General features: G+C 36.5%; 1 protein-coding gene across 1 annotated transcript in view; it reads right to left on the bottom strand.

Annotated features, from left to right (window-relative positions):
- The window catches only part of ORC2 (origin recognition complex, subunit 2), a 69159-nt gene that overhangs the window by 31070 nt on the left and 23834 nt on the right, over positions 1–14255 (bottom strand). The window contains exons 8-10 of the mRNA XM_006861990.1: positions 12632–12825; positions 3942–4040; positions 1259–1368 (exon numbers count right to left, since the gene is read on the bottom strand). Coding sequence (XP_006862052.1) covers positions 1259–1368; positions 3942–4040; positions 12632–12825 — 403 coding nt within the window. The remainder of the gene's footprint in view (positions 1–1258; positions 1369–3941; positions 4041–12631; positions 12826–14255) is intronic.

Genomic DNA, 14255 nt, shown 5'->3' with positions numbered 1-14255 from the left:
GTAGACATACTAGGAAAAAGGATGAGATTAGAGGAAAGAACCACTTTATAAATTTATAATGCACAGAATCATAAACAGTCATTGAGAGAAGCTGGATACTTGCTAGGAAGACAGTCATCCCCTTCCTGAATAACCCTTAGATCTATTATTAACAAAAGAAAATCAGAACTGACTGAGGTAATCTGGCAATTTCTATATTCTTATTGCTTGGTGAACCTGCCTTCTTATTTGCCCCAGCGATACTATGTAATTGTGAGTGTGTACATTTATATTAGTATATATCTTCAGCATTTCATTATACAAAAGTCCTTTTTAATATAAATATAAAAGTAACTACAGTAATAAAAATACTATGCTCTGCTTGTAATCATTCTTCTAAGATTTAATGCAAAGTTAAAATTTAACCTGAGGCATCTAAAAACTGGTAAGGTTGAAAAATGTCACGGAAATAATTTTTTAAATGATAAAGTAATGTTTCTAGAACAGAACTGTTCATAAAAGTTTGATGAAGGTCTATTACGTATATACCAAACTGAAATCCACCATCACTGAGTTGATTCCGACTCACAGCAAACCTGTACAGGGTTCCTGAGGCTAGTCATCTTGATAAGCAGAAAGCCTCATCTTTTTCCCACTGAGAGGATGGTAGGTTTGAATTGACTTTGTAGTTAGCAGTCCAATTCCTATTCCATAGCTCCACCAGCTTAGTAAGAATGATAAGAAAATATATGTTCTTTCATTTCAGGAACTCTGCTATGGAAAAGTGGACCAAAATCTAATTGATACACTTATTAATCTTGTCATATTAGAGTTTACCAATTTTAATGAATATTAAGAGTTTATCTATTTTTATAGACACCTAGTATGGCACTATAGAATCTGCACTGGACTGTGAACCACAAAGTCAGCAGTTCAAACCCACCAACTGCTCCTCAGAAGCCCAATACAGGGTTGCTATGAGTTGGAACAAACTCAATGGCACTTAACAACAATTTATAAAAACGATATTTTATCAATGAATTATGAAGTTTGATAAACTTAGAAAACAAAAATTTCTTAACACTACAATTTCTGAGAAGAGTCATATGTGTACAATTATGCAAAATTTCTACTTTTGAGTAATATAAGGAAAATAACTCTTTTGAGGTTTGTTGCAAAAAGAAAATTAAATGTTATATTGCTTTCCTTTTAACATTAAAATTTATATAAATACAATATCTTCTGCTTTACAAGGGTTTGCAATGATTATAATACTTACTGTAATTGTAACACCCACTTATGAAATAATTGTTCATATTGTTGATTTAGTTGTTTAAGTTCAGCAGTAAAGGAAGGAGAAACCTTGCTCAATAACTTACGCAAAGTTTGCTTAAAAACAAAGGAAAGGGAGAAAAAAAAAAAAAATCACTCTCAAAACGCATATATCAAGTCAATCCAAATGGAAAATAGGTTCCTAGAGGGGGAAGCTAGATGAACTCATTGGTAGAAACATTCTTAATCTGGTTTGGTAATCTGTACAGTACATTAATTGATTAAATATACTATTTCACATATGACTTTAACATTTGTTTTACAATTTTTAAAAAGCATTCTTTTTGTAATCTTATGAATAGTACACTAATTTGTATGTTTTGTCTAAAACTAGCTACATGATTACACATTCTAAATATGTATTAACCGCTAAAAAGATTACCACAAGACAATTAAACCCACCTCCCAGTTTTGACATCAGATCCAGATACTTTTAAAACCCTATGGATTTGAAACTAATATGAAAGCTTAAGACAACAGTATAATTTTAATTCTCAGAAAGCATGAATAGTTCTTGATAATTTGCCATTATCACGAGAAAATAAACGTGCACCACTAGTTCTGAAATTTTTGACAATTTCTAAATCTTTTATAAGTATGGTGAAGTTTTTACCCTGCACCTACCATGTTCTGAAGACTACACCTATAGAACAACGTTCTGTTAATTCTGTGACTAGATTTGCAATAAACATTCTATGTATTCTGACCTGTACAGGTATTATTTATCCAATAGTTCTGTGATTTCTAAATAGGATTGTGGTTGTTGTTAAATGCTGTTGAGTTGATTCTGACTCATAGTGACCCTGTACAGAGCTTCCAAGGAGTGGCTGGTGAACTTAAGCATTACCTTGCAGTTAGCGATCCAGTGCTTATCCTAAGTCCCACGGTTAATTTAAATAACACTGTATCATCACTTTTGGAGTTTGTTGTGGTGTTGTTGTGTGTCATTGAGTTGATTCTGACTAGCAACCCTTACAGGACAGAGAAGCGCTGTCCCATATAGTTTCCTTCGCTATAATCTTTATGGGAGCAGACTGTTAAGTCTTTTCTCTCACAGGACCTAAAGGTAGGTTCTAACAGCTGGCCTTTCAGTTAGCAGTTAAGAGTTTAGTTTAATCCTTTTGCCATCAGGATTCCTTTGTCCTAAAAAGGCCGAAAAAACACTAGGATCATTCCCAGTCATCATTTACTCTGGATTCTCCAGAATACTCATAGTGTGAAGCCTGCAATGTTTTCTCCTGTATGCACTTTCATTTAAAACTTTAATGTAGAGAACTGAACTACTGGCACAATTCTTGCCCATTCTTTGTATTCATATTCTTTGCCATGACAGTTTGTATAGTTCTTCCCACTAAAGGGGTAAAGAATACAGTTCAGTGGCTCTTGACTTTTGTTTTCAGCCACATGGCTTGCTGTGTCCCCTGGAATAAGGTAGTAGTGACACTTTGCCAGTTCTGAGTCTAGGCTTTAAGAGGCCTTCAATTTCTCTATCTGATCTCTGACAACTCTGCCATTTGCATCAGAACATGCCTCAGCTAGTCAACTGATACAGTCCACATATGAAGAGACATATGTAAAGCAAACATGAAAAATAAATGCATGTCACTGAGATGATATGTGTTAGCTATTTCCACAATCAATGGATAGCCTTCCCTCTCTCATGATCATGAGGTGCTTATTTCACCCTTCTGGAGGTCTTTATGCATCCAGGTCCTTGGAGTCCTACTTTAATACTATATTCATTTATGCTGTCCCTATTTTACTTTTATATAAATGTATGTATTAGTAGTTGTCAACGTCATCACTTCCTTGGAAGATGCTAGCTTGATACATATTTTCAACTAGTCTCTGATTTGATTCTTAATACCCATAAAGGAGGTGATAAAAATACACATTACCAGGTTATTCAGACCATAAAGGCTTACCATTCTCTTCTTTTCTATAGCTAGTCCCAAGCTACAACTTCTACATCAAAAAAGTAATGCACACTTTAGGAAAGCACACTGATTGCAAGGAATAAGTTCTGATTGCAAGGAATAATAAAATCTTGATACTCTCCGAGCTAATAATAATAATATCTTCTTCACTCAGTATCAACTCCGGAAGATTTCCTCTTTTAAAGAACTATCAGTCAAAATCCCAACTAGTACAATTAATTGTATGTTATTTTTAGTAAACTGGAACCCCAATGTATAGTAACCTGGTAATCTTACCTCAATGAGCAGGCTTCCCTGCTTAATAACATCATTAAGCAGAATATTCTCAGCTTTTGGCAAGGTTTCTATCTCAGAGGAAGTTAAGTCAGTTTGTTTTTGTTTTTTTTTAAATGACCAGTGTGAAAATTAACGAACTATTTAAATGAACAGAGATGAATAATATATAGATAGCAAAGACACTACGACCCTGAATGACTATTACAGATCTTGGAGAAATAATAAAACAATAAGAGAAAAAAAAATTATATAATGCCAAAGAGAATTTTCATCCAGTGAACTATTTACCATTTATACAACAAAATAATTCTATAGTGTTCATTTAATCAGGTCAAGAATTCTGTTAGTGTAGGTTTATTCTTTAAATTTGTTGCATATGTAGCAACAGAAAAGTGTACAACATTCATTGCAACATACCTGATCCAGCTTAGCTCTCTTCAATTTCTGTAGTGTTCTATCAGAAGTTAAAACTTTTGAACTGCTATGAGCTTCAAAATATTCTTCAACTAAGTTACTCTGAAAGTGGACAGAGAAAAGTCAGTTCTTAGTAGTTTCAGACATCGGTTTCATATCAAAACTAGTCAGCAACAGCAATGCAAAACAGAACATGTGAAATTCTCAGATAGCTGGTATTTTCTCTTTAAGGGGAAGGACCAACCATATTTAATTTCAGTAACTGCTGTTTTAAGTGCCAGTGAGTCAGTTCTGACTCAGCAATCCTGTATAGGGTTTCCAAGAAGCGGCTGGTGGGTATGAACCAAGCTTGTGGTTAGCAGTCCAGCCTAAGACTCCAGTAACAGAACCTAGTAAGTTAGGATGTTAACAGTTAAAAAAAAAATTACTCCTAATAATGATTTTTGGAATCGTGGTGTGGTGCTGTAGGATAAAGTACTGGATCTCAAGATCAGTTTGAACCACAAAGTCGGCAGTTCAAATCCATCAGCCGCTCCTTGGAAACCCTATATAGGGTTGCTATAAGTCAGAACCAACTTGATGGTACTTAAAAACAGCAACAAATAGACTCTTAAATACCAATGTATAATCTCAATAAGCATGGAACTGTGAATCACAGTTCTGTGGTTTGAGTTAACTAGTCATTCCCATAGGAGAAAGATGAGGCTTTCTGCTACTGTGAAGATTTAAAGCCTCAGAACCCTATACAGGGTTGCTATGAGTCAGAATCAACTTGACAGTACTTAACAAAAACAGAGTTAAAAAAAAAAAAAAAGATTTTTTATTATATCAGTACTTGTGCTTGCTCCTCATATGTTGTTGTTCAGTGCCATTGAGTCTGTTCCGACTCATAATGACCCTGAAATCAAATTGACTCCATCTGTGGAAAGAAACGGTGGAAAAGCTCCTTATGATCAGCCAAAACAAGGCCAAGGGCAGATTGTAAAACAGACCATCAATTGCTCATATGCAAATTCAACCTGAAGCTGAAAAAAAAGATAACAAGTCCATGAAAGCCAAACTATGACCTTGTATATATCCCAACTGAATTTAGAGATCTGAAGAACAGATTTGCTACACTGAACACTATAGACAAGAGACAAGAAGAGTTGTGATACAACATCAAAAACCATACATGAAGAACGCAAAGTCATTAAGAAGACAAGAAAGAAGGAAAAGATCAAAAGGATATCAGAAGTGACACTGAGACTTGCTCTCCAGTGTAGAGATGCTAAAGCAAATGGAAGAAATGAGGAGGTCCAAGAGCTGAACAGAAAATTTCAAAGGTCAGCTCAAGAAGACAAAGTCAAATATTACTACAATATGTGCAAAGATCTGGAGTCAGAAAACCAGGAAAGAACACACTCAGCATTTCTCAAGCTGGGGAACTGAAGCAAAAATTAAGGCCTCGATTTTCATTATTGAAGGATTCTCTGGGAAAATTATTGAATGATGCAGAAAGCATCAAAAGAAAATGGAGGGAATATACATAGTCAGTACACCAAAATGAAATGGTTGATGTTCAACAGTTTCAAGAGGTAGTATATGACCAAGAACTAATGATACTGAAGGAAGAAGTCCAAGGTGCACTGAAGGAATCAGCAAAGAACAAGGCACCAAGAATTGATGAAATGAAAACTGAAATCTCTCTAGAAAGTGAGGCGACACAGGAGGCACTCACTCATCTCTGCCAAGAAATTTGGAAAACAACTACCTGGCCGACTGATTGGAAGAGATCCATATTTGTGCCCATTCCAAAGAGAGTTGACCCAACAGAATGCAGAAATCATTGGACAATATCTTTGATATCCCATGCAAATGAAGTTTTACTAAAGGTAACACAGAAATGGCTGTAAACATACATTGAAAGAGAACTTCCAGAGGTTCAAGTCAGATCCAGAAGAGCCCGGGGAAAGTGGGATATCATTGCTGATGTCCGATGGATCTTGGCTGAAAGCAGAGAAATCAGAAAGATGCTTACCTGTGCTTTATTGACTACGCAAAGGCTTTCAACTGTGTGGATTGTGACAAGCTATGGACAACATTGTGAAGTATGAGTATTCCGAAATACTTAATTGAGTTCATGAGGAATCTGTACCTACCTGGACCAAGAGGCAGTTGTTCAAACAGAACATGGGAACACTGAATGGTTTAAAATGAAGAAAGGTGTGCGATAGGGTTGTATTCTTTCACCATACTTATTTAACCTGTATGCTGAGCAAATAATCTGAGAAGCCTGGTTATATGAAGAAAAACATGGCATCAGGATTGGAGGAAGACTCATTAATAATCTGCAATATGTAGATGATACAATCTCGCTTGCTGAAAGTGAAGAGGACTTAAAACATTTACTGATGAAGACCAAAGAGCACAACCTTCAATATGGATTGCATCTCAATGTAAAGAAATAAAAAATCTTCACCAATGGACCAATAAACAACATTCTTATCAATGGAGAAATGACTAAAGTTGTCAAGGACTTTATTCTTCTAAGATCAACCATCAACACTCATGAAAGCAACAGTCAAGAAATCAAACGATGTATTACATTAGGCAAATCTGCTGCACAAGACCTTTTTTAAAGTATTGAAGAGCAAAGATGTCAGCTTGAGGACTAAGGTGTACCTGACCCAACCCATGATATTTTCAATAACCTCATATGCATGTGAAAGCTGGACAGTGCATGAGGAAGACCGTACAAGAACTGATGCTTTTGAGTTTTGGTGTTGGAGAATACTGAAAGTACCATGGGCTGCCAAAAGAACAAACAGATCTGTGTTGGAAGAAGTGCAGCCAGAGTGCTACTTGGAGGCCAAGATGGCCAGACTTCGTCTCTCATACTTTGGACACATTGCCAGGAGGGACTAGTCGTTGGAGAAGGATATCATGTTTGGTAAGGTGAAGGGTCAGAGAAAAAGAGGAAGACCCCCAATGAGATGGATTGGCCAAGTGGCAGCATCAATGGGCTCAAGCGTGGCAACAACTGTGAGGGTGTGACCAAGACTGGTCAGTGTTTCATTCTGTTGTGCATAGGGTCACTGAGTCAGTACCGACTCAATGGCACCTAACAACAACAACAGGGTTTCCAAAGAATGGCTAGTGAGTTTGAAGCACTGGCCTTGTGGTTCAAACTGACCTTGAGAACCAGTGCTTTACCCTACAGCACCACACCAGAACTCCTGCTCATTGTACAGTCCTAGCAAATCCTTTAATAAGGGTACTGTTGAAGAACTGTGAAAATGGAGGAAAAAAATTACAGGAAGGTAAAAATCTATGGAATCCTGGTGTGGCGCTATGGGTTAATGCGCTGGATTGCAAAATTGCTTTGAACCACAAGTTCGGTGGTTTAAGCTCTCTAGTTCCTCAGAAACCCTATACAGGGTCACTATGAATTGGAACTGTCTCGATGGCACTTTACAATAATTATTCTATAGGAGTCCTGATGTGGTACTGTAGGATAAACACTGGACTGCAAGACTGGTTTGAATCTCAAGGTCAGCAGTTCAAACTCATCAGCTGCTCTTCAGAAACCCTATAGAGGGTTGCTATGAGTCAGAACCAACTAGAACGCACTTAACAACAACAAATCATTTGATAAATTAGAGGCCTCAAGGAAAATTCTGTTGTATCCATTCTGGATTTATAAGTGCAAAGTTCAAACTAGGTTACATAGAAAGTTTGTACTAAAGTTAAGTGCTGTTGAGTTGATTCTGACTCATAGCAACCCTGCAGAGGGTTTCCAAGGAGTGGCAGGTGAATTTGAACTGCCGACCTTGCAATTCAAACCAACCTTGTAGTCCAGTGCTTACTGTACATCACCACAGCAAGACTCCCTCACATAGGAACAGAAAAACCTAACACACTCCTTGAACATGATAAGTTTTGTGAACTGCTATAATTATAATATTAATTCTATTGTTATGTGTCATGGAGTCCGTTCTGACTCAGAGTGACCCTATCAGGGTTTCTGAGGCTGTAAATCTTTACGGGAGCAGAAAGCCTCAACTTTCTCCCACAGAACAGCTGGTAGTTTCGAACTGCTGACCTTGAGGTTCGCAGCCCAATTTGTACCCACTACGCTACCAAGAGCTCCTTAATATTAATTCTAGGTTGGTGCAAATGGTTAATGCAACTAACAGGTTAGAGGTTTGGGTCCACCCAGAAATGTCCCAAGAGAAGGTGTGGTGATCTACTACTGATAACACTACAGAGTGCACTGCTACTGTTGTCATGAGTTGGCGCTGACTCAACAGAAACTAGTTTTTATTCTTGCTACAGGACCCAGCATTCTGTATACAGTGTCTCAGATGCACATGGCTGATATCCCTTGATTAGGGGCGGTTTCAACTTTACTTTCAAGTGGAAACTTTTAAATGCAAAAGAGGAGCTTGCTTCATACAGACCAACGGCTTTTTATGGTGCATTTGCATATATGCTCATTGCGTCCCTTATAGTAGTCTCGAATCTACTGCTTTATATTTCTTCTCCAACACGGAGCTGTAAGTCCCAGCTTTCCTTCCCTATAAGGGGACTACAACATAACTACACATTCCTGAAAATTACATTCATAAGTAATTTGTACATGGTTGTTGCTGCTAAGTGCCGACTCATGGAGACCCTGTATAGGGTTTCCAAGCAGTGGTTAGAGGGTTTGAACTGTTAACCTTGTAGTTAGCAATTCAGTGTTTATCCTACAATGTCACACTAGGACTCTGTGTAAAGTAATTTGTACATTGCCCTACTGTAAATCAAGGTAATTACCATAACACCCTCAACTTCTGTCCCAGACAAGTATACCACATCTTCCATAACAGTCTACAAACCAAAAGTAACTTGGGCCACCAGAATTTAAAAATCAAAACAAACACAAAGAGCAAATACACTATTTAAATTCCTCCCTAAGTTTTATAAGTCTAAATTTTTATATTCCAAATATAACCAGTTTCTATCAATTAAATAAAAACTTAATAGAAGTATTATAACAAATTACAATGAAGCCAAAAGAAAATATTCATGATACTGACTTGTTCCTCTCTTGTTATCTAATTGACTTTTTTTTTTTTAATGTTTTTATTGTGGATTGAGTGAAAGTTTACAGGGCAGATGATCAGTTTTACATTCAACAAATCATACACCTTGTTTCATTATAATGATTATAATCCTCTCTATGTACCATGAGTTAACAGTATTTCTCTCTATTCACTTCAGCTTTTTTTTAACGTTTTATTGTGAATTATGTGATAGTTTACATGGGAGAGCATTAGCTTTACATTCATCCTATCGTATATCATTTCATTGCCATGGTTACAATCCCCTCCATGCATCATCAACCAACCAAAGGGTATAATACCCTGCAAGCCTGCCCCCTGGTCATCAGCACTTAACTGACTTTTAATTATAATAATATACATAATTTTATATCCATTTTTTCATTTGACAACTCATGAATTTTTCATGCTGCTAAGGAGTCTTGGTGTGGCGCTGTGGGTTAATGGCTGGATTGCAAGATCGGGTTGAACTGCTAGGTTGGTGGTTCAAACTCACCAGCCGCTCCTTAGAAACCCTATACAAAGTTGCTTCAGTTGAGTCAGAATTGACTCAATACACTTAACAACAAAAAAAACAACGATGTTTCCGTACCAGTCTACTGAGTATATATGCTATAACTTGCCTAACCATTTCGGTATAGTAAGACATTGAAGTTTTCAATTTTGTATTATGCATAATGTTGCTAGGAACATCTTTGTGCACATACCTTTCTGTTTAAATGTTGAACATTTTTCTGTTTATGAACTGAAATTTTTCTTATGTGAATACTTGTCATTTTCCTTGGGGATAAAAGTGGCTACAAAAGCTAAAATCTTGGAAATAGATAAAGAATTCCTACAAAGTGATTAGGAAAGGATCAACAACCTAACAGGAAAAAGTACAAAGCATATGAATAAGCAGCTCATAGTAAATGAAATGCAAATGGCTCTAAAACATATAAAAAGATGCTCAGTTTCACGCAACTAAGGAAAGTATAAATTATAACTGTACTGAGATAAAGTTTGGCAAGGCATCAAGTAAACAAGTTAAAATAATCACTATGGAAGAAAATGTAATATTTATCAAATTATGAATGCATTTATTCTCTGACCAAGCAATCTTACTTCTGAAAATTTATCCTGTAGGTAAAAACACATGTGAGATGTGACTATGTACAAGGATTATTAATTACAGCACTGCTGCACAGTGCATGACAGTATGTTGTTGTTGTCAAGTGCCGTCGAGTCAGTTACGACCCATAGCGAACCTGTATAGGGTTTCCGAGGAGCAGCTGGTAAGCTTGAAATGCCGAACTTCAGTTCAAACGGCTTTGCAGTCTGGTGCATTAACCCACAGTGCCACACCAGGAGTCCCATAACAGCATAAGGCTCATTAAAACATTAATGTCCATCCATCCAAACCCAACCCAACCCAACCCAACCCATTGCTGTTGATGATTACATTACACTCAGAACTAATTTGTACATTCCCCCCTTCTGACTTATAGAGACAGTGTAGGACCAATGGTTTCCAAGGCTGTAATTCTTTATTCCATCTTCCTCCTACAGTAGCTGGTGGGACTGAACAGTTGACTTTTTAAAAGGTTAACAATTAAGCACTTACTACTGTACTATCAGGGCTCTTTTTGCCATTTACAGGACTGACTGATTAAATAAATTATGGTATATCTATATGGACATACACACTATGCAAGCATGTAAAGAAAAAGATTCTTCATATTCTGATATGGAAACATCTCTAAAATGTTCTGTAAGGTAAAAAAGCAAAATGCAAAAAAGTGTAGATAATATATTATCTTTTGCATAAAAGGGGAATTAAATAAGAATATGCATTTGCTTTGTTGTTAAGTGCTGTTGAGTCACTTTTGACTCACAGTGACCCGGTATAAGGTTTCTGAGGAGCCGCTGGTGAGTTTGAACTGCTGACTTTGTGGTTCAAACCAACCTTGAGGTTGAGTGCTTATTCTATGGTACCACACCAGGACTACTACATAAATTTGCTTCTATATACAAAAACACTTTTAAACAGATCAATGTTTACCTATTGTGGGAGGTTTGTTGTCGTTATGTGCTATGGAGTTGGTTCCAATTCATAGCGACCCTCTACAGGGTTTCCGAGGCTGTAAATTGTTACAGGAGCAGAAAGCCTCATCTTTCTCCCGTGAAACAGCTGGTAGTTTCGAACTGCTGACCCTGAGGTTAGCAGCCTGATTCGTAACCATTACGCTACCAAAGCTCCTTACTGTAGGAGGTAGGAAAAGGTAAATTGATGCCAGCACAGGGGTGGGTGTGTAGCTCTTAATTTTTTATATAGTTTACCACGTGAATGAAACTATTTTAATCATTTACTTTGGCCTTTTATTTCAGAGGTTTACAAACAAATTATTACCAGTGAGAAGTGAAAGACATATATCCAACTAACAAAGTGAGATCCAGAAGAGGTTGTAAGTAGAATATGCATTTAAACTATGAAACACTTAATGTTTCCTCAGGGAGAAAAGAGAAGCAAAAGTAGCTATACAAAGCTAATCTTGGTAATATATAAAGAGTTCCTACTAATATGATCTAAAGTTATGAAAAAATACTGATGCTAGCAGTAACATTTTGTAGTAAAATCAATACATTCATGAGTCCTGATGTGGCACTGTAGGACAAGCACTGGACCGCAAGGTTGGTTTGAACCAGAAGGCCAGTGATTCAATCTCACCAGCCACTCCTTGGAAACCCAACATATGGTCATTATGAGTTGGAAACAACTCAACAGCACTTAACAACAACAAGTGCTATTTATGTGATTATGAATAGAATAACTTTGGAAGCAAAGTGGAAATCTCACTACTGGAATTTATCCTATGAAAACAGTTAAGAGTGGAGAAAAATTAGAACAACACAGCTAATGACTTCTTGAATCTTGGTGTGATGCTGTAGGATAAGCACTAGATTATTTACTGCAAGGGTGGTAGTTCAAACCTACCAGCCACTCTCAGGGTTGTTATGAGTTAGAACCAACGGCAGGCACACTATCTCAAAATTTACTACCTACAACAGTAAAAAATGAAGAACAATGTAAATGTTCCAAAAATAGAGACCTAATTAATAACATTTTGGTATTATGAAAAGCTATGTTTGTATAAACGCATGGAAAATATTTATAGGCAAAAAAAAAAAAAAGAATGCAAATTATTTGTTTACTGAGACTCTACTCTAAAGCATATATGTATGCATTTATTTAAAGACTGAGGAAAACATTAGAAAATGGGCTTTACAAAGAGTGGATTACAAATTATCTTAATTCTTAAAATTCCTATAATAGATTATTAAAGTAATTTGTATAGTAAATTAAACTATAAGCAAAAAGATACAGCTACTATTCTTTTTTTTTTTTTTCGCAGTTACTATTCTTCTATTCTTGAGGAGATTCTATACTAAAGGTTCATACTACAAAACTGAGGTATTTATTTAACAAAATCCGAAGGCCTAAAAAAATAGAAGGAAAAATGATGTTGGATTTCTCCTCAAGGATAGTTCTTATCTTATAGCACCCTCTCTTTGAAGTATTACACTATTTTTTTACTTAAGTAAAAATATTCTCTTTTTTCCACTTACTGTTTTATCTCTCTTTATTTTCTTAGAAGGTATTTCTTTGCAAAAAGGAGCTGAAACTACTCTGTTTTGAGCTTCAATCTTTTGGCTCAGTATGACTTCATTAGTGTCTTCTTCATATTCCTGTGCAATCCCCTCATCATCCTCTGAGTTGGAAGCAGAATACTCACTTTCACTGTCAGAATGACAACTTGAAACTGTGGAAACAAGAGAAACATTGTAGTGTAACATGTAACAGTGTCTTTGAAGTAAGAGAGTGTGAATTATTTTTCTGTTATTATTTGCTTTTATTGACATAAAAATAGTATGTATTTAGTAGAAATACATAAAATAGCTAAGGATCAATTTCCTTATTTGTCAAACATGGGTAATAGTGCCTAATTTAATAAACAATTGTGAAAACTGTATTGAAATTTATGAAGTACCTAAGTGGCTGAGAACCTCAAGGTCAGCAGTTCGAAACTACCAGCTGTTCTGTGGAAGAGAGATGAGATTTTCTGCTCCCATAAACATTTACAGCCTCAGAAACCTATACAGGGTCTCTATGAGCTAGAACTGACTCCAAGGCATACCACCACCACCTAATATATATACACTGTATTGAAATTTATGTGAAGTACTAACACACAGTAGAAATTGGTAGAAATGTCAAGTGACACCTAATTCCGTTCTCTCTTCCTTGCTAATAGAATTCCAACCCTACAAAAGGTGGCAATGTGACCCACTCCAGGCAATGAATCCTGGCAGCTGTCTTCTTTTGCCACACTTACTTTCCCAGCCTGTCTTGCAACTTGTTGTTGTTATTAAGTGCCACTGAGTTAGTTCTAACCCATAACGACTCCGTATAGGGTTTCCAAGGAGCAGCTGGTGAGTTTGAACCACCAACCTTGCAGTCAAACCGACTTTGCAAGTCCAACACATTAATCCACAGCGCCACACCAGGACTAGTTCTTGTAACTAGTGTAATTATAAAACTTTTCAACCAATGAGACTTGAGGAGAATTCTGCTTCCAGATTTATTTTTTTAAAGGGCAATTTTAAACTAATCATAGCCACCTCCATTACTCCCCCAAAATAAAAGAGCTAGTTTTATATATATACGGTTCTGCCTGATGAGAAATTAAAAATGATTTTAAGATTTCTAAATATTTAGTTTTGGAGCAAAGTAATATTACATAGCTATGCTTCAGAAAGATGTCAAGCCCCTTTCAAATAAGTGTAAAGTTATTTTTTAAAGTTAACTTGTAAAATATGAGCGAAATAACTTTCACCAAATTGGCGTATTTTTTTTGAAGAGACATATTTCAGAAGGTTATCTAAAGTCAGCATACAACAAGTCTAGATGCTGAAAGGGCTATTTTGAGAGGGAAGATGGCATACTAGGCAGAAAAGCTCTGTGGACCCTTTACAGCCAAGGCTATGGAAAACTGGATGAGATAGAAAATATCTGCCTTGCAGAAACCTAACTGTGACTTGAAGAGGCAAAGATGCAATTGTTTATTCTTGTTCCCCATAATCCCCTGGTGACAAAAGGTGAGGCTGGCCTCCAACGACATACACCTGAAAGGAAGCTCCCGCTGTCTAGGCAGTGGGAGCTACAGGGAGGTGAACACTGAGGTTATGAGCC

This window comes from Chrysochloris asiatica, unplaced genomic scaffold (genome assembly GCF_000296735.1).
Source record: "Chrysochloris asiatica unplaced genomic scaffold, ChrAsi1.0 scaffold00045, whole genome shotgun sequence".
Lineage (NCBI taxonomy): Eukaryota > Metazoa > Chordata > Mammalia > Afrosoricida > Chrysochloridae > Chrysochloris > Chrysochloris asiatica.
This window is presented reverse-complemented; position numbering and strand designations above follow the sequence as displayed.